The 24403-nt window shown below is 42.1% G+C and overlaps 1 protein-coding gene across 1 annotated transcript in view; it reads right to left on the reverse strand.

Moving 5' to 3' along the window:
• Position 1: 1 nt before the first annotated feature.
• LOC108894990 (collectin-12) overlaps positions 2–24403 on the reverse strand; it is a 35980-nt gene continuing 11578 nt past the window's right edge. Inside the window, exons 5-12 of the mRNA XM_018693641.2 lie at positions 8459–8581; positions 4160–4246; positions 3023–4066; positions 2231–2728; positions 1985–2121; positions 1718–1827; positions 1022–1167; positions 2–908 (exon numbers count right to left, since the gene is read on the reverse strand). Coding sequence (XP_018549157.1) covers positions 889–908; positions 1022–1167; positions 1718–1827; positions 1985–2121; positions 2231–2728; positions 3023–4066; positions 4160–4246; positions 8459–8581 — 2165 coding nt within the window. The 3' untranslated portion in view covers positions 2–888. The remainder of the gene's footprint in view (positions 909–1021; positions 1168–1717; positions 1828–1984; positions 2122–2230; positions 2729–3022; positions 4067–4159; positions 4247–8458; positions 8582–24403) is intronic.

Consider the following 24403-nt stretch of genomic DNA (forward strand, 5'->3'; position numbering starts at 1 on the left):
CTCTTGGGTTTTCCATATTTATTTTTGAGTGTTTCCTTCATCTTTCATAGTGTTGTTTAAAATCAAGTGTTTTTTTAAAACAGGAAATACCTGAGTGCAGAAAATGGTACATTTTCTATTTGTAGGTAGGATCCACAAATTCTTATATATAAACATATGTATGTTTGTAGTAAGGAAAAAATAAATCTCAATCACAAAATACTGCATCATACACAGAGTATTAAACTGTAAACTTGCAGTTGCTGAACTAAAACTCAAGCTGATTGTGACATTTTGTCCTGTATTTATGTGTAAGTACTTCATTTATTCCTAATCATATAAATGAAAATGCTATATAGACATTCATGAGGTTAGATAACAGGTTCCTCAAGGATAGCATATCAGCAACATGTTTTTTCTGCATCATTTTGCACCTTTTATTCTCATTTTAAGACAGTTACATGTTATGAAAAGCACTACGGTAAGTCCATTTGGCTTCATAGAAATTATGTTTTCCTACAAAAGTTGCATAATGATATATACATTCAGATATTCAGTTGCACATGGAATACAGTTTTATAAAATGGATTTCAAATAACCATAAAAATATTTATATATTTATATAAATCAACTGATGATTTGGTAATTTAAAAAATAAAAACAGATTCTCCTCCCTCTTTTGTTGCCCTGCTGTATTGCACTTGCTGGTAAAGTTGGACTGGCCTCACGTTGGAGGAGAAAGGCATCTCTCTTCAGCATGGGAGAGATGTTTGCTGCTGCAGCCCTGGGCTCCTTTCAAAATTTGTCCCTTTGCTCTCTCCGTACGGACTCTCCATGTGCTGTGTCAGTGGACCAGTGCCACATGGGTGAAGTCTAGCTGCTCACTGCAAGCTTGCTTTCAAGATGTCGCTACGATCCGGGCGATCTTACTGCAGGGAGAAGATTGAGAGAATGAGCATGAGGGCACCTCTGAGGAAAATATCCTTTGAGGAGGAAGCAAACTGGCATTTGGAGAGGAAAAAGGAGAGAGAAGTGGACTTACAGGTCTCCATTTCCTTCTCACAGATGTAGCTTATGAGATCTTCACAGAAGAAATCGTTCCATAACCCTTCATGGATCAGACCCGCACAGTCCTCTCCAATTTCATGCCCATGGCCCCAGTTGTCAGGCTGACCTGGCTTCCACTTACTACAAGCAAACAACAGGGGGCGATCACACATCAGATTTACAGTATTTGATCTAAGGCTGTGATGGAAAACCACAGCAGTGGGACAGAGTAGTTGGGTCACCTGATTAAAATTTCCACTTCTGATACAAGTGCAGATCACTGAGGTTAATGAGGCTTTTGTACCATATTGCTGTGTTCAGATTTTATTTCATACTGGTTGAGGTATTTCATAATTGTCTTAATATTGGATTTTTGCTAATTGGATGACCTTGTACAGTTGAGGGTTGAATGAATTTGCAAGTATTTGTTTTGTTTGAAGGGGCAGCAGGAATTGCAACTTGTCAATTCAATCAGAAAGTACCAGAAAGTTGAGATTTTCAAAGGAATTTGAATGTTTATTTGGTGTTATTCCATGTAACAGAAAACCTACAGCTTAATCTGTAAATGGTACTCCATGTTCTACGTTTGTTGTTGTTATTGGAAAGCAGAATTTTGCTCTGAAACTAAATATCCATCCGAGGAACAGAAAATCTTCCCAATGATAGAAGTAGTTTTTGATTTAATACTGACCTGAAAGCAGGTTCAGTCCCATCCAGCCAGCGCCACACGTTCTCCTCCTCCCTGTCGGTCAGACCCATCCAAAAGTACCCTTTCCCAAAGGTCTGCTTCTTTAGCCATTTCTGAGGTCACACAAGAACAGAAAAAGTACTGAGTCATTAACTAAGAAGTTACCTCACACATTTCAGAGCAATGATGAAACTTCACTTCCAGTAAATAGGTCAGATTTATGGCTTTCATTGGTTGTTAAGGGACAAAAACACAATCACAATTAGTCACCTGTTCCTCCATGTCATTGATGATCAACAGTGAAGCAGAGTTTATTTCACATGTTGTTTTTGCATCATCAAAACTGTGCAGGTCTTTGGAGAAAAAGTAGCACTTGTCTCTGTAGTTTACCCAATCGACAGGGCAACCTACAAAACATTGAGCGATTGCATTAAATAAATCAAAGCTGACTCAGTGCATTATTTCAGGATCTCAGAAGTGTTCAAATATAAAATCTGAAATAGAAGTTAGCCTCACCAGGAGCCCATAGCGTAGGAGCTACTGCCTCATCCTGCAGAGACACAGGGCGCATAGAGATTACTTGCCCCCGATATGGGATTCCTGGTTGCCCTGGTGGTCCTGGTGGCCCTGGAGGCCCCACTGGTCCCGGCAGTCCCCTTGGCCCCTGCTCTCCAGCTGGTCCCACCGAGCCTCTGATTCCCGGTGGGCCCTGTGCCCCCTGGGGGCCAGGCTGTCCATCTCTTCCTGGTAAACCAGCAGTACCTGGCTCTCCTTTAGCTCCAGGAGGTCCCGCCCTGCCCCCTGACCCTCGGGAGCCCTTGGACCCGGGGCTGCCAGGTGCGCCGGGTATACCTTTCAATCCTGGCAGACCCGGTGGTCCTGGAATACCCTGCTCTCCTCTGGGTCCTCGTATCCCTGGACCACCCTTTTCCCCTTTCTCTCCCTTTTGACCAGGCTGACCAGGTGGTCCCTGAGGTCCTTTGTCCCCTCTTGGCCCTCTGGGACCAGGAGGACCTGAAACATAAAACATACTATTGTTTAACAATAGTTAAACAAACTTTAAAGTATTATTTTTTAAAGAATATTGGCACCTTTTGGAAAAAATGTTTATTTGCTTTCTTGATAAGAATTAAATTTGTTACCCACTGTTTCCAGTCTTTATGCTAAACTAAGCTAACTGGCTGCTAGCTCTAGCTTCATATTTACTGTACCACAAACAAGAGTGGTACTCATCAAGTCTTTACAAGTAAGCAAATACCTGTATTTATCAAAATGTCAAACGCACACTGAAGCCATACAGCCCCTCACCCTGTAAAATAGTGAAGTTGGTTATTAGCTGTGAGTGCTTGGTGTCCACCAGTTTCATCTCCTCCATGACAAAAGAGAGGTTGGTGACCTCCTTGTCCAGACGTGCTGCCAGCTCCTCCTGCTGGGACCTCAGGCTGGCTGCATCTGTCCTCACATCTGTCACGCTGTTGTTGAGGTTTAACAAGAAGTCTGAGTGACGGCCGACTGTCTCGGAACAAGTGCGCAGCCCGTTCAGGTTAATGTTGATGGCACCCAGGAGCTGGGTGGTGAAGCTGATGTTGCCGGTTACGCGGTCCATACTCTGCTCCGTCTCATCCAGCCGCACCTCCAGCCGGTCAAACTTGGTGGACGTGAGGTTGCCGAAGTCCCTCTGCTGGTCCATAATCTCCCTCAAGGTCTGGTCGTGAGCGTCAGCCAGGCTGCTGGTGTTCTGGAGCTGGCTGGCCATGTAAGTGAGCTGTGATCCCACATCCTCAAGGCTGTCATTGTTGGCCTTAGCTAGAGCGGAGGCATTACTGGCCAAGATTTGCAAGTTGTCCACTTTACTTCGAAGCCACTCCGTATCGGAGCGCGTCTGTCGGGCCGTCTGCTCGAGGCTCTGAAAATCATTGCGCATTTTCTGGATGGCCTGGCTGGTGTCATCCACCGAGCGCTGCAGAGTTGCAATGAGGCCTCTCTGCTGGGCCTGGGTGAGGTTTAGGCTGCTGATGCTGAGCAGAGCCTGGTTCTGGAGTTTCACCTGCTGCTGGAGTTCTCTCTGCAGCCTGGCCGTGTCGTCCTGCAGACCCCCGATGATGATGCCGTAAGACTGCAGCGTTCCATTTACAGAGCGCAAGGTAACTGTGTTGGTATCCAGCAGTCTCTGGATGGAGCCCTGGCTGCTCTGGATGTCTGAGCCAATGCTCTGCAGCTGACTCAGCTTAACTTGATCGCTGTGGATGCGTTCCTCCACCGCAGACAGCTGCCTCTGAAGAGTCCAGATGTTGTTCTTAAAACTCTGTATCTCTGTGGTGGTGTTCTCTGATTTCTCTCCTGTTTGATCATCTGAAGATGGAGATTTGTATACAAAATTACAAATCATCCTCTCACTGTAGCTTTTACTTGAATTTTAACCCAGATACTGTACATGAAACTTACCTAGCTTTTTCAAATCAGTCTCAACAGCCATTATCTTTCCTCCATAGTTTGCAATACCTTCAGACACACTGTCAACTCTTTGCACCACTGTAACAAAACAGGACAGGCAGGACAAAGCTTAGTGTCAGTCTCAACACAGGCTCCATCCTTTATTAACAGACCAGAATTGCCTGCAACCACAGACATATATAAAAGGGATCAGAGAGGAAACCAATGAAACACTATAAGAGATGTGGCTACATATCTTGTAGGCATGTAATAATGGTGGACTCAATTAACATAATCTCTTGGGTTAGGCCAGTTCTAGTGTCACAGAGGTAAAGAGCTGTAGAAAAAGTGGAATGTGGAGTTGTAATGTAATTAAATTTAGGGTGAGAGACAGAAAAGGTAGGCATTGAGAGAAGGACAGAGGGAGGAAGAAAAAATGGAGTGGGGTGGTCAATGACAGAGGCTGAGGTTGGAGGGTGCATGGGGAGACACTGCTGAGTGCCCTGCAGGACAGGAAGTGACTTAGGGGGTGTCTTCAGTAAACAGGCGGATCAAAGACAGCCCAGAGGAGACAGACGCTGTGGCAGGGAAGGCTCTTCACGCCCCCACAGGCGACACCAGCGTTCATTTCCTCTGGAATGTGTCTGGGATTCCAGGGAATCAGCCCACTTTCTACCACCAGCCTTGCCAGTGGGGACACATCCTTTAACCGGGAACTGCATGGGCTCCTCTGCTGGGAAGTTGCATCCCAGCTGTGTACTAAGACAACAGTTCAGTCACAAGGCTGCAGAGGTCACATCACCAGAAAGACAAAGATGCGCTGGTTTCAATTTCTGGCTGAGGGTCAGATGAGAAAATCAATACAACTCTCACAGATGTATGCAAAATAAGTTAGCTTAGCATAAAGGAAGTCACTGCTCCCAGCCAGGAAATAGTCCAAACACAACCCTGTGTAAAACTACGACATAATGTTCAAACACTTTGGTTTTTTGTAAAAATGAATCAAGATATATTAGAGCATGTTAATTTCTGAGCTTTAGAGGAGGTAGTAGGAAGATTTTGTTACCCTTGGGAGAGAGCCAGGCTAGCTGTTTCCCCCTGTTTCCATTCTTTATGCTAAGCTAAGTGAAGCTAACTATCGCCTGGCTTTAGCTTCATGTTTACCATACAGCCGTAACAGAGCATCCTGGTAGTATATATCTTCTCATCTGCCTCTTGGCAAGAGCCTAAAATGTAAAACTGTTCTTCTAAATCTAAGACTTCAGTAGCAAAAGAAAAACCATTCTTTACTTTCCAGACTGCAAATAGAGAAAATCTTTTGCTATTATGGAAAAATTGCCTCCTGAGTAATTGACAGAGAGATGTTTGGGAAACTTCAAATTGGAAAATGAATGTTTAACCAATATGGTCAAAGCTGTTTTTTGTTTCCTTTCTTCACCCTCTTTGACGTCCTAGAAACCCTCCTAAAAGCGTCTCATGGAACAAATAAACAGATTTAAAACCATATGTACCTATAAAAATATCCTCGGATTACCACATTATTTTTAGTTATGAGAGAAAATGGTCAGTTGGACAGGAAATGTTCCACTCAGAAAACTTAATGGGTCATATTTCCAGACAGAGCACGTACAGTCCTGCATTACAGAGGACAAAAAACACTTTTAATCAATTGGTCAAACCGTAGGTGTCACACCTATGGCACATTGTTTCTTTTCACCGACACTTCTTGGGTACTGAAACTAACACACGTTCTCCCACATACAGAAATTTCAGGACCTTTTCCACATGTTTTGTTCATGTACTGGCCTTCAGAGAAATAACTCATTGCATCACCCTGTAGCAAAATTAACCATAAAACACACATGCAAAGAAGCTGAAGTTGCAACACGGCTGCAGAGGGAAGCATTGCTTTGGCAGAAACCTTATAGGTTCAATTGCTGTTTTGTACCCAGTATGGACTCTTTCCAGCTCTTGTGTGGGTGGTTCCTGAAACTGTGTGTTGACTCTGTCCGGGGTGTCTCGTAAAATCTGACTTCCTCATACGCATAAAGTCAGAAATAGTAAAAATAGTTATGAAGTGAGTGAATTGTAAACTCCATGCTTTGATTATTTTATAAATAGGAGCCACAGGGCATGCATCTCAGAACTCAATGTACAACTGCTGCTGTACAAGTACCACGAGGATGAACATTTGATGCCTCTCAGGCTACAAAGAGGATACAGCCACAGGATGTGATTGCTGATGGTTGTACCTGCAGCCTGAAAGGTAGGACATTATGAGAGGATAATGCCACATTGGATCAGCTTCTTAAGTCAGATATCGTCTCTAGATGGCCTGAGTGTGGGTGTAAACAACAAATGTCTCCCAGTGAGGTCTCCGGGTGTATTGAATTGAGCAAGGGTTTACAAATTCTACTTTTTATTTGTACAAGAAAGTCAACTATTTGCTGTTTACGGTCTCAAACTTCAACTGAGAAGAAATTAAAGTGAAATATTTCAAATTAAAAACTTTTTAAAAGGCAAATCTCCTCCTAGATCCAGACATAGCCCACACATGCTTTCTGGCTGTCTGTAAGAGACATGAGAATATCTTAACCAGGGTCATTCACTTTCCTCTTTGGCACACTGCTGAACTCTGCAGGATGTTTTGCTTCTGACACTGTTTACGCCTATTTAAAATGAATTAGTCTTTCAAAAATAAAGGAGAGGTAAAATGCAGTCTTTGAGGAAATTAATGGGATTTAAATCCTCCAGAGCCTACAGAATGACCTCATATTGTCTTTGGTTATGTCAATCAAGACGACAGGCTGTAGGAAAAAGACAGAGGTCGCTGAATCCCGGCCAAACTTTTGGGGTTATGGTTGCATCAAAACAAAGGAGCCACATAGAGGACGTGTCTATGGGTCAGTGATGGAGGACAGAGAGAAGCACACATGTTAACTGCATAGAGCACTCCGGGTCTCACTACATAACCATCTGGAGCTGGGAGTGTGTTTAGGCTGAGCTGTGGTTCCCTTGACAGAGCAGAGCTTCAGTGCCAGTAAAAACCCAATTTCAGTGGGTTCTGCTGGAGTTGCACGGAGTTCACTCACTGCTCATCTGGGATCAATTAGGCCTGCATGAAAACATGCAGCACGGAACAAGCAGGACCAACTGAGCTCAGAGAGCGAGGGGACATCATTGTTAATGTACTCAAGACACATGCAGATAACCCCTGAACATGTTAACTTCATGCCATTTTCACAAATTGAAAAGAGGAAGGGGACAAAAAGCATCGCATATGGGAACGTTTAGGAAGGAACACTCAGAGTTCAATTCTCCGAAAGAAAACCTGGAAAAAAATGTGAAAAAAGCCAATCAGGAAGTTCAGCTCCACAAAGCCCAAAGACCTTCCCCGGTTGGTGTGAGCTTTGGGGGTGTTGGTAAAATAAACAGACAAGTTTGTGGTGGAGACAGACGGGGGTAAAGCACAGAGAGCAGGGACAGATGGACAGATGAGGTTGAAACTTCAAAGGTCTGTTTGTCTTAAATTGTACATAGTTTTGAGGTTTTGACATTTCTGCCTCCACCCCAATACAAAGGAGGTGACTGGAATTTCATTTGTATTGCTCACAGCATTGAAAAGTACATTTATTACACTTGACGATGACATGTTTTTCCAAAATCTGTGTCCCAGTTATTGAACGGTTTTCATCGCACCTACTTTCTACAGAAGAAATAGTCCCAATAAAACACTGCTGACAGTGAGGTCATGAGTCATTGGGAAAGAAATGCCACTGAGGAATTCTTCAGATGTCATTTTTCAATGCTCTGCACACTGCAAACAAAACCCATTCACAGCAGAAATCTCAGAAATAAATGTCTCAAAAACTGAACAAACTAAAACGTTATGATATTTGCATGGCTCAATACCACAGGGGAAATTTGGGGTGAACTGACCCTTTAACTGTATCTACCAGTGAATCCTGAGAGGAAAACTGCAGATTCTGCCTAGTAGGTGTGGTAGCTCTCTCTTCATATTTTCCATTACTGATCTATTGTCTTTAAATAATGACAGAGAAACGTCACCAAAGAGCATTGATATCATGCTCAACGGGCACCCAAAGGGACAAAGAGCTGCTTCTCTCACACAGACACCGGAGGTCTCACTGTACTCGTAAACCAGTCATAGGAGCCATTGCTCCTGTTTCTTGGCAGCACGAAGAGAAGCTAGATTATATATAATTGCTTGGATACTTGCTTTCTCAACACACTGTCAGTGAATCATTTCAACAACCATGATGTTTGGTAGAGAGTGTAGTGACTTCTTACCTTTATACCCAAGTATAGCAACAGCGATGGTGAGGAGAGTACACAGTACATAGAGCAGAGCTATGGAGGTCTTCAGCGCCCATTCATTCTTACACTTAGTGCACTGGGTGCCCTCCTGGATCCCTGTGAATGAAGAATACCACATGATTCAATACATTTTGCTTCCTATTGTGCATTTTACTGAAGCACAAAGGTCTTAAAAGGACATGCGGGTACAATTTAGTGTTAACTAGGGACTCTCCATGTCCAGGAGTCCCACAGCTGGACAAACAGCCCTGGAGTCTACATTAAAGAGTCCAGCAGTTCCCCCAGGGCCCAGGTGGTTAAGGAGCAGGGGACACAAAAACAATCCCCCCCGCTGACTTGTTTACACTCAGCGACATGCTTATTTTCCTGAACTCAGTCTTCACTCGACAAACCGTCTCTTTTTCGGTCGCTGACTCTCTTGCAGGCACACAGATTCCTTCCCAGTGAAGGTTATATGAGAAGAACTGAAAGTTAATTGTGCGTACTGTACTTCTGTGCCACATAAAAAGCAGCATCTTCGTAAATCTGCACTTTTTAGTTTGATTCTTGCAGTGTTAGGACTGTGGAGTCAAACTGAAGAGGCCTCAGCTAGTGGGGACACTTGTGCAATATTTCTTTCCAAAGATATCTTTCATGACAGATGAGTGGCAAGATCCATAGTGCTGACAGTACCACAGCTGCACTTCATTCTCAGTACAGGAAGTGTGTGTCTGTGTGTGTGGAAAGATTCGGGGGTGCTGCATATGAGTGTAGGGAGGGAGGTTCTGGTTTTCATGCACCTGGAATGAAACTCACTTCACATGCCTTAATATAAAGGGATAACTCCCAAAGAGTCATATATTCAGATTAACAGGAATACCACCAGAAAACTAGTCAGTTACCATCACACATCACTGTAAAGTGCAGGAACCATTTAGTGCCAAAGATTTCACCACACATCTAGTTCAAGTGCATTTTAAATGATGAGGTAATTCTGCAATAAATTAAAAATGGAGCGGGTGATTGGCTCGTCAGGGTCTCACTGGGGGTTTAGAAGCCAAAGTTAACAACTCGACTCATTATGGGTGTGAAGGGATTGTTAATGATCACCAAGTGTTAGACCTCAGTTAAACACCAAGTCCAGCTGGAAGGGAGGTCTCCTCAGCACCCAGCCAGCCTGAGAGAACATGAGATTTACCGTAAAGAGAGCGAGCAAGCCCTGCAAAAAAAGAAAAACTGAATTTAAAAGGTTTTGAGTATCCTGCTTCCATGATTTTGATTCTTTGCCAACTCAAATGACACCACTGCCTCACAGGCCAAATAACAGCCCTCCTTTATTTCATCTGCCGAAAGCTGCACTCCATGTGTTCCCAAAAATGACGGCGTAGACGTCATAAAACTCTCAGAGTCTCAAAGTGTCTCAAGCATTACTTCTGTAGTAGAGCTAAATTGTCCAATCAGCCAGGCTGATACAATGACAGATGACATAAACTGATATATACAGTACTGTATGCTGTCTTATAAGTAGCCAGAAACGGCAGTACAGAAATGCTAAGCTAGGTTTGAGATAATTTAGAAGCAGTGTCATTATTACAGTACCACATCTCTCAATTTACTTTTTGTATTTTGTTGCAAACCATAACACAATACTAATGTATTATCACCTCATGAAGTTTAGATGGAGAATGTGTCAGCAAATAGTTCTTTTTACATATATATGCAGTAGATATAGTGCAACACTAGCATTCATTTTGAGCTGTGTTGTCGACTCTAAAGCAGCTAAATGCTTTTCTGTTTTCAGTAGGTAGCTGCTAACTGTCTTTTTGTTTAGTGCAAAATAAAAAATTATTATAATAATGCTTCCATAGTTTCAATTCTGCCAGCAAAAATGACACCACGGCCTTTCAGGCCAAGTAACAGTCCTGCTTTACTTTTTCTGCCTAAAGCTGCACTGAAAACTCTGTAAATAAATCGTAGCTTTAACATGTGTTCCCAAGAATGACAATGTAGGAGTCCATAAATTTCATCAAACAGTTTATAACTATGACATCTTTACATAAACCAAATCAACTTTTCGTGACTTTTGTTGATTTCTGGCCAAAATCGTCACGTCTTTAGAGCAAGCAGGTCATTATGTGGACAAGGAGGAAAAGTTTGAATAGAGGTGGAGACAGAGGAAGTGGAAAGGTATGAGTGAAAATGGTGAAAATATTGCAGTGTTCTTATAGTTGTTCTCTGCTTGAATGATTGTACCACACACCTGAGAGTGACCTCAGCTTTTAAAGCCCCAAAACATAGCTGATGCTCACGTCCAAATCACGTAAAGAGTCCCTATGGCCTTCTTAAAGTGTATTAACAAGTATTCATGCCTGAAAGACATTCGTCTTGAAAAGCTTCAGCTCTGGGTGTGGAACGAGTCACTAAGCAAAAAGTGGTTACCACAGCTGTGTTTGAGACATAAGGAGTTACCAAAGTCTTCCCTCGCCACTGGTTTAACTGTAAGAAGAGAAGTGCACTCTGGGAATACGGCCACGATAAATGATTGCATTTCTGAATCATTCATAACTGCTGACATGTTTGAAGTGTCAGCTCATGCATGCTTCCACAATAAAGCAAGCATATCAGTTCATCAGTTCACAGTAATCACAGTGCTGCTGCCCGAATTTGCTGTTCCAACCCAAACACACTGACAGTGTTTACAAATCTGCTGTGCTGAAATGATACCAAAACACTTTGTAAGGGTATAAACTATTACACAGGCAAAAGGTTTTTCCATTTCAGTACACACTTGAGTGATGATCTTCAGATGCTCGGTGGATAAGTGGAGAATTTGGGGTTGGCTGTCAAATATGGGGGACACCTGGCATAATACAAAACACATGGCTGACAACACAACAACAAGAAGGAGACATTTTGGTTTCGCAGCTCGCCTATGAGCACAGAGAGAACTGACATCAGATAGAACAGCTGTAATCCTTTCGACCCCTGAGTGTCGACACACCAGTGGGCTGTCTAAAGCTCGATCAGGGGTCGCGACCTGCTTGCTGTTCATTTCCCAGTGGGTCACTTCCTGGATGAGCAGGACAAATAAGAAAAAGACACAAATGCTGGATTGTACTGCTGAGTGAAGCTTTGGTGTTTTCTTTATTTGTCTGTTTTTATTCATCTATGTTTCCTCTTAACATTGTTCCTTGTGCTTTTTTAAAAATATACAAGTACATCGTCAGCGTAGGTGAAGATATCAGGGCTTGTTTTCCTCCCTTCAAGAAGCTGTTGTTCCACTGTCAGATTATATTTATACTGTAAATGTCACACAATTACATGTTAAAATGTTGTCTCTCTGTATAGACATCTACAGAGCTCACTTTTCAACAAAATTTAGCCTAGTTTTCTAAAAGACGCCTAGTTGTCTTTTAACCTGCAAATTACCAAAACCATGCTTACAGGGATGTGGCTTTGTAAACTATATTGTCACATTTATGTCATGTCCTCTTACTCATGTCTCAGACTGGTTTTGTTAACAGGAACAGAACATTATTTCAAGATAAATCTGACACCGTTTTGGTTGCAAAACTGCACTACAAATGCTAAATCCATATATATATATATATATATATATATATATATATATATATATATATATGTATATAGGTTTTGATACTTTATTAATAACAATTGGAAAACCAAACAGTCATTAAGTAACTAGAAACACCTGGGATATGACATGGCTCCACATTCTTCAGCAACTGGCTGTTTACATGACAAATGGCCAGATGGATATGAGACAGTCAGGACAAACGTCTTTCACACATTCTCAAATATCTGTCACACTAACAGAGCCCAGATGCACAAATCCTAACACATGGATAAAATATCTTGAGGTTTGCAGCACATGAAGTTTGGCTTCATGTGGAGGAATAAGTTCAGGCCTGATGATACGGTGAAAAAAGCTTCTGGGGGGGACAAATTTCTCAATAAATATTAAAATCAGGAAGATGAGAACTTCAGGGCAGACTGTGGAAAAACATACGTGAACACCGACCTCCTTGTTCACAGTTTAACATCAGAGCGACTCAGTTTCCTTTAGTTTGGCTGCTCGTCATTAAATCAGACACTGATTCGTCATCTTTCCCCTTTGCCTGCACAGTTGGATCTCACTGACCATAACCACAAAAACAACCAGCGTCCAGGATGCTCAGACCACAGGCTGACAACAACACTTTTACTGCTCATGGTGAAACAAAAACGATGCTCAAACACAAAGGACCTTTCCAAAACAAGAACAACACATCACTGGGACTTTAAATGTCAGTGGATTTCCTTTGTCATTGTGTACTTTGGCTTGACAAAGACACTCATTGTTCCTTCAAAAGCTATGTTGAAATTATATCCGGACTGTGTCCATCTTGGTAATAATAAAGAACCTCCAAGCTTGTGTATTTCATCAGCCTCGTTACCTGAAACAAAGGCTTGGCCAAACATCATCTTTTTCATCTCGACATGGCCATTAATTTGCCCCTGAAATGCCAAAATAATGTCCAGGAGGCCACAGTAAAGCACAGCAGATACGTGGGCCCTGCTCATTAAAAGATAATGTTTATTTACTGTAAATAGGAGAAGGGACGCTATAGTAACGGATGAGAACACAAAGCTGTGAGCTGAGGTCACACAAGCTGTGATTTGGATCCCTGCCTTGCCTAACACACACTCAAGCCCTTTCCAGGAACCAGAGAGCAGATCTACTCCAAGAGGGCAATCAGTGAATTATACCTGGCACCAAAGACAAAGAGAGGAGTTCAAGACAAGCTGCAGTAGTGGATTAAGTCCTCAAAGCCTTAACTTTAGTACAGCAAAAGCAGCAATATCATGTACTCAAAAATGAATCCTTAGCTAAAGTACATACTGTATAAATACACTGTAGTTCCTACGAAAGAGAGCAAACAACAACCAGTATCTCTGCTGATTGTGAAATAAATAAAACTGTAGCTGGTTGTTTCTAATTGTTTTCTCTTTTTTCCCCAATACATATAAATAGCAGCCATCTTCCATGCCATCTGTCCTTCATTACTCAAACAGAAATAAGAGGTTTTACAAGATCTCTGATACACTGTAATCTAAGCCAAGATGTTTTACAGTCAGGAGGGAGATGATGGCCCAGTGAATGACTCATACACAGCTCAGCTTTCTCAATGGCACGGTGAGGTGGCCTGCACTGTTTCATGTGCTGCAGTAGTGTGTGTGTGTGTGTGAGCATGTACACCGGTCCATGACTTCCAGTGTTTGTGGACATTAATCAGTGACATTCAGTAACTTCTGGCTGCAGCTTTAATTTTAAAAGAAAAATAGCTCCTGTGGATCTTCAATATGTTGATTATTAGCAATCAGTGATGCTTGATGTACTCCAGGAGTAGTTTTAATTTACCCCTTTGGTTTCTCTCAACCTGCCTCTGGTTCAGTTGGTGAGTCCCTATGACAAAACATCCCTAGAGTACCTTAGGTGTAAACTTGACATTTTAAACATTTCCATCAAAGAAAATGTGAGTTTAATGTTTTTATACATAAGTCTAGAACCACCAAACTAAAACTTTCATAGAAATGACAGTTACATCACTAACAGCTCTTGGGTACACTTTCGTCTTGAGGAACATGCAAAGAGAGGTGCTGAGCATCCACGCTGAAGACCATCCATAGCAAATGAACAAAGCGGAGGTTCTGGTTGCATGTTTACTCCATCTAATAACTTACTGTTAACAGCTTGTAAAGTATATCCTGCCCTACAGCATGCCCACTGCACTCACTTCAAGGCTGTACCTGCCAATGACGCAATCAGAGGAAGTGCAGAATTAGGGCCAAAGGGATCTGAGTTCATGGGATGGCTCTGGGGCCCTGCAGGAAACCGACACCATACTGGCTCCATGTGTGGCCTGATTTAGGCTCCATCTCTTTTATTACATGGGATGGAAACCATGCGCCTCATTGCATGAGACAGGAGGGCATGATGCTCATGGTTATATGTGAATGAAGCAGGAGTGAGAGGAGGAGTGAAGACAGGAGCGACAGGGCCAACCCTCATTCATGAATTTGGAGGAAAAGACCTGAATGTTCAAAAATACGAGCGAGAGTGAGGAACCAAGATGATTTAAAGATCTTAGAGGTGGAGAGAAAGCAGTGATGGATGAGCTGTAAAAACTACTAACGCCTGTCACATTCATCCACAGCCAACCAAGAACCTCTCAGGGACTGTGACACAGGCCAGATCATCCACGTAAAAACTACATGAGTAAAAAAGTAGTGTCTATCTGACAGGATATCTCTGACTGTGCTTTGTATCACATCCAACATTTATCCACAAAGGCACTGTCAAACTGTGAGGCAACCAAGATTATAGCATCCAGCAGCTCTCCAAGGCTCCAGCTGTCTGCCACCTCTCTGTAGGGGAGGGAGGCAGAACTTTTTTCTTCCACATAAAGATCTAATCATCTGTCAGATCCCCTCTGATCTAATGACAGGTTTATGGGATTACATTAGACACATATTAAAAAGGAAAGAGGCAAGAAGTAGTTATTTGTTAATACATAGTTATATTTTGGCTTAAAGGGTGAACATGATTTAGAAAGAGGCAGAAAATATTTGCTTAAGGGAGACAAAAAAAAATGATGCTGACAAAACCACATGTGCACTTTGATGTCGGTGAATGAGTTAAGGGCAACAAACCTGGATTTTAAGCTCTAGAAAATGTGCTTTATCTTTATTTATCATCTTATATAGTTGTTATGGTCAACACGAACAATTGCCTATTTGCACATTCAATAGACACAAAGGTCACCTACTGAATGTAAGTCCAATATTCACTCTGTTTGCGCTCCGTTTTTGTACTCCACCAACTCCTAAGGGTAATATCTGACTCTTTAGCTGTTAAACGTCACTGTGTTCACCAGCTAGTCACTAACTAATGTCAGTGGAGTGGAGTTGTGAGCTGTAAAACCAAAACAGCAGCTTTAACTTAATTTAGCAGCTTTAAAGCAAAATTACATTCAGGATTAATCAGGAGGTCACGTAAGCTTTCCTTCCTAGTGCTATGGGTCATGAGAAAATGTAAAAGGTTACAGGTATTTTTTTTCTTGCCAAAGAGCCAAATCCTGAGTGAAAAATTGGGTTTGGTTCAGATTCTTTTCTTTGTTCATTTTCTTGAACAGACAGCTCCTCAGCTTGCCAATAACACTGGTGAGACACACCAGAGAGAGGGCCAAACTGCCCAACCCTCATCCTACCATAATGACGTCTCACCAACTGATAGTAAAGGTAGAGAAATAAACATTTCCAAAATGCTTTTCAGATGAGCTGTGGTCAGACAGGCACGCAGGCTGTGGGCAGCATCCATGGCCTCTCCTGCCCCATAGCCCCGCCCCCTCCCACGAGCCCAGAGGCCCCGCTCCACTCTGCTCAGACTCAGCGCTCGCTGCAGTTACACAAACAGGTCGTCTTTCCAGAAAACTACATCAACAATAGAGTGGAGAGCAGGAATTGACTTATTCAGCTCCAGGGATTTGGGGCCCACGGAGCGACTTGGGTTTTAGTTACAAAGCAAAACATCGGAGCTTAAGCACCCCAAGCGTTGCAGCTCTGTAGTAAGCGTGTGTTTCTTTTTGTCTGCCTGTGTGTGTGTGTGTGTGTGTGTGGCCCACTGCTTAATGACCATCACATTAGCATCCAGAATTTGATAGCCTGCCTACGCTCAGCTACACCATCAGCAAAAAGAAGTGAGTTCAAAGTGAGAATGCAGGAAAGCAGGACAAGAAAAACAGAAGAAACACTTTATCCAAAGAAAAACAAGATTCAAAGGCTATTTGTCTTCATTCAGCTGCCATTCAACTGTAAAAGATGATCACAAAGAGCAGAACTTCACAATATGTCCATACAGCTTTTGAATCAGCAGCTTACTCTTTTTTAAACAAAAGCTCCAGAGCCTTCATCTGATCAATGTCCACTCTCCGGCGTCAGATCACCCACTCGGTTGCTTCAGGTGCCAGTCAAAATGCAAAAACCACTACAAAGACCCTTAGTGCCGACCAAGCACTGGCAAGTACTTAAAGAAAAACAAACAACTAAATGTCACCAGTTGGAGAAAACCAGAAATAAAATAAATAACATGACATTTTCCCTCTGATGAGCAGCTGGGATAATAAACCACAAAGTGGTATTTGAGGCATGCCCTTTTCTGACTCTGGCAGGCTCTTTTTGTTGGTGCTTTTGGAAATTCTTATGGGAAATAAGAGCATGTTGCACTGCAAACGTGTTCTTCTAGTTTTTAAAATCTACATCTGTCTGCCTCTTTTCACAATTAGTTTTCTCTGTTTGACCAGTACAGTAAGTATTAGTACGTATAGCTTTAATGAGGAGGGAATGCTGGATGCACGAAGCTTCAAGACAACTAACCCTAACCCTAACCCTAACCTAACATGTTTGATTGACAGGTGTCTCAAGTGTACAGTTTGGATCAGTCATGTGACCTGATTTACCATCAAAACTCATTGTGCCATATAGTCAGAGACTGGTGCACAGCCGCAGAATAATACCGACCAATATAGTCAGCAGAAAAAAAAAAGAAGAAAGAAAAAATACATAAAACATCTCCATATGGCTGCAATGACTGAACTTCACTGGAACCATGAGGATCCAGTTAAATCAGCACAGTCATACATTTATGCATGCATGCATTACAAATCCCCAGACAAACAGGAAAGTGCGATGTTTTGTGTTTGATTCTGAGGCTGATCATATCTTCAGTCTGTTCTGACAAAACTCTACAGTGTTTCGACTGTCAAATATCTACAACTAAATATATCTAACAGCAAGAAAAGGCTGGTTCTGATTTATTTTTCAGTACTTTAGGCAAAGTCTACTGTCGCACTTCATGTCCTGCTAAAACAGTGTCTGAAATGTAAATGTACTGAACTGCAGTTCCTGTCCTGCTGAGATGCTGCCAGTTAAAACCTTGGAGCAGTAAGAGAACGGTGCAGATTATTGGGATATTTAACTGGAAGCTGCTCGGGAAAATCTCTATGGGACAGTCCTTTCAAAAGGCCGTACCCACATCAGCCAAACTCATCACCACGTTGGCCACATCCACCACTGACTCTGCCATATGGACGGACGACTGGTCTTCACCGACTCACATCTTGTGTTCTTTGAAAGCCAGTGGAGGAACATGTTTCCTCTCCGACAGATCTACAGTGGACTGACATTTTCTATCCAAGCCGATGGTTTCCGCTCGCTACCACTGGTGTCGCTTGCGGGTAACGTTGGTATAACATTATGGTCATCGTGGAGAGAGCTGCTCTATGATTTCAGGGTTGCTTGTAATGAGAATCTCTATCATTTAATAGCAGCTTTGAGGAGGGCTGTAAAATATGAATAGGACTGTGGCCTGTGTGTTGACAGGTGGTTAAATAACTATGAAGAGGCTTAAAATTAATGCAGTTACACATGGTACATGGTGGTGGTGGAGTGGATATGATGTGTAGGTTGTGATGTTATAATCTTGTTATTAAGCTATTTTATTTCAATGCAAAGCCATACACAGTGTAAGTGTAGTATAGTTAATAGCATGTAAGTAGAGAGGGAATTTTTGGACTAAATATGAACTGCTCAGAAAGTGGAAAACTTAGAATGGAAACAAAGAAATTACGATCACTTGTGCGACTTGCTCTGCACAATAATTCATATTTAAGAGTGTGAGCAAACCACATGCAGAATGTTCAATTAGAAAATTATACACTTTTCCTCCAAAACTGCTGAGACACCTCCAAATTCAACAAGATAAAATACAAAAAGGAGCAGGTTAAAAGACTGATGGGACGCTCTCTGAGGTGGGTATCGATGGAAATGCTTTCTGTTGCATGCAGCATGATGGGTGTTGGAGCTCCTTCTGGGTGGCCCACCACATCTGTGGTCGGATGAGAAGGCGTGGCGTGTCAGTCTGAATGACAACAACCCGTCCTGGTCAGGAAGAGGAGGACGCTTTTCTGCCAAATCCTGTTCAGACAGACACACTCCAGACATGAGGGTGGCACGCTCCCCTACCTCAGGGCAGCCTGAAGTCTGGAAGATGAAGCATCAAGAGGCAGCAGGAGCTGTCTGACATCTGGGTAGTGAATCACACATACTAATCAACACCAGACAATGGCTTCAAATTACTCTACACAACTGTTTGTTTAGAGTAATTTAATAGAAGTCCTGGAGAGAAAGCTCCTCTCTGAAGGGTGGAAGAACTGAATCAGTGCTGGGCGTCATCAGGTGACCATCACTACTCCAAACAGTGAGATCCATTTACCAAAAACAATTTGTATTCAAAACTACTGTGCCTTCAGGATTTTTTTTCCTGCAGCTGCAGCAACGAGTGCCATGAAGTATTTGTGAGAAAATGATAAGATTTACTTTAGAGAACAATTTGAAGGTAAAAAAAAACTCAGAGGCACTTCCAACGGTAGAATTTCACAATTTTAGAAAATACATCCCTGCAGAAAGTTTGTTTCCATCCAAACAAGTGATAAATGATATTAATCTGTTTGTCTCTGCAGTGATATCTTGACAAGAGTCTCAAGAGTAGTGCTGTTCCATTCATACCACAAAGACTTCTAATACAGTATTACACATATCTGCTGTATGCCTGTGACACTTCAGTCATCCATTACACTTTGCTGCCACATGTCTGCAAACTCTTACTTTTTAGGCAAATTACTTTTGATTCTAAAGCGCTCCCACACATGGGAAGTTGCTTGCCACAATCTTCATCTATTGCTGCATTTGCAATGCAAGAGTTTAGAATACACCCCGTGGGCAGTCTTTAGGGCAATCTGGACCGTACAGTGAGTTGCTATCAGAAAGTGATGACCCTGGCTAGCTGGTTAGCATGCTAACTTCAGTAGAAGAAAAAATGAGATAGAAATAGCCAAACAAGAATTAAAATTGACGTTGCTTTCCACCACTGGAGAAAGTTCTTGGCGAATAAAGGACTTAAGTCTATAAGTAAATAAACAGCTGTTAATGCTAACACTGGCTGTGTAGCGATAGCAAAAGTTCCAAATAGCTCCTTTAAATAACCATATGCATGCATAATAAGCATTGTGCAGACCTCTGAAAAGTGCCAGAAAATAAATTTAGTGAATTGCCTCTGTCTGCAGTCTCAGCCACACATGGAAAATGTGATAGTCATTATGCATCTGACAGGGTTTTGGACACCGAACACTATTCCTCTCCACTTCAACTCCCTTCTGCAAACCAGGAAGCTGTAGGTTGATGTTGGCAACACTTACAGTCATTTTTTCCCCTCTTTCATTAACATTTTGGACTGTGAGGAACAGATTTAGTGGGTTTTATTACTTACACTAAAAGAGGAGGCATTAGAATCCCCAAATTCATTGTAAAAGTGAGCCTGTGTGTTCTGCTGCCGGAGGTGTTGGAGAAATTTTAGTGTTTGCGGACACAGGAGACTCGCATAAATAAAAGTATTAGTTTGTACTACAAAAGTGAGATGTTGTGTGTTATTCTAAGGCTGAACATACACATGTACAGATGCACACGCTGGAGGGGATACAAATGTAAGATCTAATGTACAAGCGTGTTCCCTGCAGGAACAGCTGCAGCTCGCCAAAATCACATACAAGCCTTTTCACAGGAGACGTTAAAGGAACGCAGGTGTCTTGGAGCGCCTTCTCTCCACTCTGCTTTTCTTTCATTTAATTACTAAATCAATGACTCAGACCCCCTTGTTCGAGAACCCCCTAAAAGGCACTTAAATAGAGGTGATGCTGAACTCAAGCAACCCTCTCCTGACATCTGCATGTGGGTCACATCAAGGACACTGGGGTTATTACAGTGTGTGAGAGCTGGAGGGGGGGTAGAGGCACAATGGGATTTGCTGCTTTTCCTCACTTTTAAAGGTGAGTCAGAAAAGTCACTGACTCTCAGATGATCACAGGCCCGATTGAAAATAGCAGCTAACTACCAGCACATGTGCTCTGGCAAAAACATCACCGATCGACGCCTGCTCTTCGCATTCAGCGCCTGGAGTTATGTTACTGCTGTTTTATTCAGCCTAATGAAGGCATAACAGAAAGCGAAAAGAAAAGGAGGGGGTGGAAAGCTTGGACAAAAGTGTACAGGATCTTTTCGGAACTGACAGTGATGTTAAAACCATTCATTGTGCTGGAGTTCCTCTACCTGCTGTCCAGGGGCGACAGATGTATTCAGATCATTTACTTAAAATGGCAGTCCACTGATTTTATACGTCAAAGTTGATTAAACTGAATCTTAACTATCCTTAAGTACTATTCAGCCTGTGACAAGTGTTGGGTAAGATCCTCTATAGCTCTGGAGCTGTTTTGTTAAGTTGACGAAAAAGTGACATAATTCAGGTTTCGTGGTTTGGGGTTGGATTTTAGCAGAAAATCTGCTCTCCAAACTGGGGGCTTTGTGTTTGAAAGACGTGAACATTAACCAGCCAGGAGGAGGGGTCTACTGGCAAATGCATGTCCTATCAGAGTATCAGACTTTTCTGCCATTGTCTGTTGCTCATTGTGTTGACCAACACTGTAATCATACAACTTGAGATGTTTTCTGATGTGAAGGTCTCCAAGTCGTAAACATGGGAATGCTTCCAATCTCTTCCATCTATCCAATAAGATGATGAATGTTGCTTTATAGGAAAGGTAGAATGTTGGATCTTGGCTCATATTTGGACGTAAAAATCAAAAGTCAATAAAAAAGCTATGGTCTCTTCATCTGTACATTGATGACCATTCTGCACATCACAATATCATGCTTGAAGTCACTTGCGAATTGCAGATAAATATGCAAGAACTCTTGCATGTCCATGCATTGGTCAGAGGTACATTGTTTCGTGTGCTGTTTGGTGCTGAGCTCGTGGCGTGCAGTGGATGTTTTTGAGGTTTTCCCACTGAAAGCAGCTGCCCACTGCTGCCAAATACAACAATGAGCACAGCAGTGAAAGTGGACCAAAACAATGAGCTGAAAGATGCTAAAATGCTCCGTAGAGCTGAAGGGAACTGCAAAGCCAGATGATACATCCGTACGGATTTGTCGTTCTGATCGACACCTTTCACATTAGACATAGTCATCTGATTCATGGTTAGCACAAAAATATTTTACTTTTCAAGTAACTATAGTTGTCAAAAATGTATCAAGTACAAACGCCTCAAAATTATATTTATACAGCATGTGTGTAAATGTACTTAGTTACATTCCACCACTGCTGCTGCCATCCCAGAATATATAGCTGAAAACTCAAGGAAACAGAAAAAATGATGTGTTCATAAAATTCCTCTGTGATCAGCTGCCATTTCCCTTTCTGGCAGCCTTTCTTTACATTCAGTGAGTTCTGCTGGATTCCAGGTTGAAAGGATTGAATTATACCAGAGATAAGACTCTGACTAAATGTCTGTGAGTGAGAGGGATGAAGGTCTGAAACACCACAGCACAAACTAATGATTCTTTAATTGTATATATGTGAGTGCATATGCTTTTATGTCATAGAGGTGTGCAGTTCATGCTTCAGATAAACTCGTCCAGCTGGATCTTATATTGTTCCGTCTTCCTCCTTTCCTTTATCTACTATCATCACACACACTCACACAAACCCTTATCTCCTTACAAAGAAATCCTCTCATGCTCCTCCAAACCCATCCATCCACTTCCTGCTCTGCTCTTACAACCGGCTGCATCTCCTCCACCTTCTCCCACTTCCTTTCCACTCCCTTCCCACCCTCCTGGGATAAAATACCCTCTCACCCAGCGCCCCCTGCACTTCGTGCTCATTCGGCATCTGAGTGTTATCTCTCCTCCCGTCTGTGTGATTCTCCCAAAACCAGTTAAGAGGAAATCCCTCATCCCTGGTCTGCACATCATCTTATTGTTTATATCCCGAAGCCTCAGCTTTAACAGCCCGCCTCTGAATCTGTGTAAACTCTCTCTGTAAACTCTCCAGTCTCTGCTCGGAGAAAATAAGGGCTTAAGCCTGATGTGAAACTGAGACATAGCACTGGTTTCTGTAAGCCACTGGTCTGACATTGGACTTTATTTTTTTTAATCACATTATACTTTTTTCGTGGGTGTCGTCTTGGGAAATATAATTTGTAGTGTTGGCCTACATTTTTCTTGCTCTCTCTCACACAAACACGCACACTTAATTCTCCTCTTTCTCCTTCAGACACCACATTCATGTCTCCCTCTCTCTCTAACGTGCTTTGAGGAGTTTTTTGGGTGTCCCCGGGGCTTTTTAAAATACATGAAAAAGCTTTTGGGCATGAACATTTTTGAGCCAAAACTTCTAACTCTCCTGCACATGACACCAGATGGCATAAAGAAGCCAAAACCAAAATGTTAAGATAAAACAAAAATTGCTTTTTTAAATTATTGCTCAAGAGGTTCAGACATTTTGACTCTCTAGGTCTTCATCAGAGCCAAACAGAGCACCAGAACACATGAGTCTTTATACTGAATGAACATAATTAGTGGACAGGCAACAGGTGAGGGGCAGCAAATCACCAGTAACCAAGGACAGGTGTGAAAGAGGCATGATACTGGTGTTCTTCTCTTTTCACTGTGTGCTTAAAAATGAATTTCCGCCACTGAAACTGGTTTATGTTTTCATTAAAATATATTGCCCACTCTAGATCTGTATTTAACTTGTAAGGAAAAGCCCTATGTTAGATGTTTATTTCTCTACAGCAGGGGTTTAAAAATGATTTCCCCATAAAGATTATGAGTCAAAAACGAGACCTCTGTGATAGCAAGCTTGTCTTTAAACACAAGCCAAATTTGAGTTCCTGAATTTTACCAGACAAGCCCATGAACATAAAAGAAAAGCTGTGTTTTACTGCTGGTCTGTCTCATTTTAGCAGGTGACTTCGCTTAAGTGCTTCACCATCTCTGTCTGCTTTCTGCAGCAGGTGTATGACCTCCTGCATGTTCAGGTCAGCTTTACATTTAAGTATGTCTCTGTCTGGAACTTCCACAAGAGCTCATTTTAACACAAGGTCACTATGAAGCACTCCAGAATTTAAACTTGTCTTACCTGCTTTTTGACCACTCGGGGGCAGCAGAAACAAGCTACAAACTGAAGACTTATATCTACCTTTTAAATCAAACTATGGCTAACATGCTTGCAAATAGCTGCCTTTTAATTATCCAGCAGATATGGAGCAACATTAGCATTAGTTTGGGATCGTGTTTGTGTCCACACGATGAATCTATATAACATGTTATTTATTGCTTCTCCTTTTACCTCTGTTTTGGTCTCCATCACCTCCTCTTTATGTTCACCACCTAGTTCCCAGTGTGTCACTATAATACAGTGTGTTTCTGGATCTTCTTCTTTTTAACTGGAAAACTTCCTGACGAAAGTAGTGAAACTGAATGGACCGTATAACCAGAACAATGAGCTGGGAGATGCTAAAACTGAGGGGTCAGATGATTTCTGAGGGGGTCATCACTACAAGCAAGCAACATGACATATAACTGATGGGAGAATCACATGAGAGAAAATGCAAACGTGAGCAGCAAAGAAGAGCGAGCATAGAATAGCCAAATACACATTAGCGCACCCACACACACAATAAATATGTTTGCAAAGGCATGCTGACTTTTAAGTCTCAAGGCCAAAGGAATTTTTCTGACAGCGGTATGGCAGACAGTGAGGAAAGCTTTGTACATTTTACAAAAGTATTAAGTGATGAAGACCTGCCATGCAATATTAAGAAAATATCAAGAGGCAGAATTTGAGAAAACCACAACACAACACTGCAAGAAAGGGCAAAGAACCACAGCAAAGTGCATAAAAATACTCATCAGACATCCTGACAAACACACTGCAAAGACTCACAGGACAGTTTGTATTAAACGTGTCAGTGCCTGACAAAC

The sequence above is a fragment of the Lates calcarifer genome, linkage group LG24 (assembly GCF_001640805.2).
Source record: "Lates calcarifer isolate ASB-BC8 linkage group LG24, TLL_Latcal_v3, whole genome shotgun sequence".
Lineage (NCBI taxonomy): Eukaryota > Metazoa > Chordata > Actinopteri > Centropomidae > Lates > Lates calcarifer.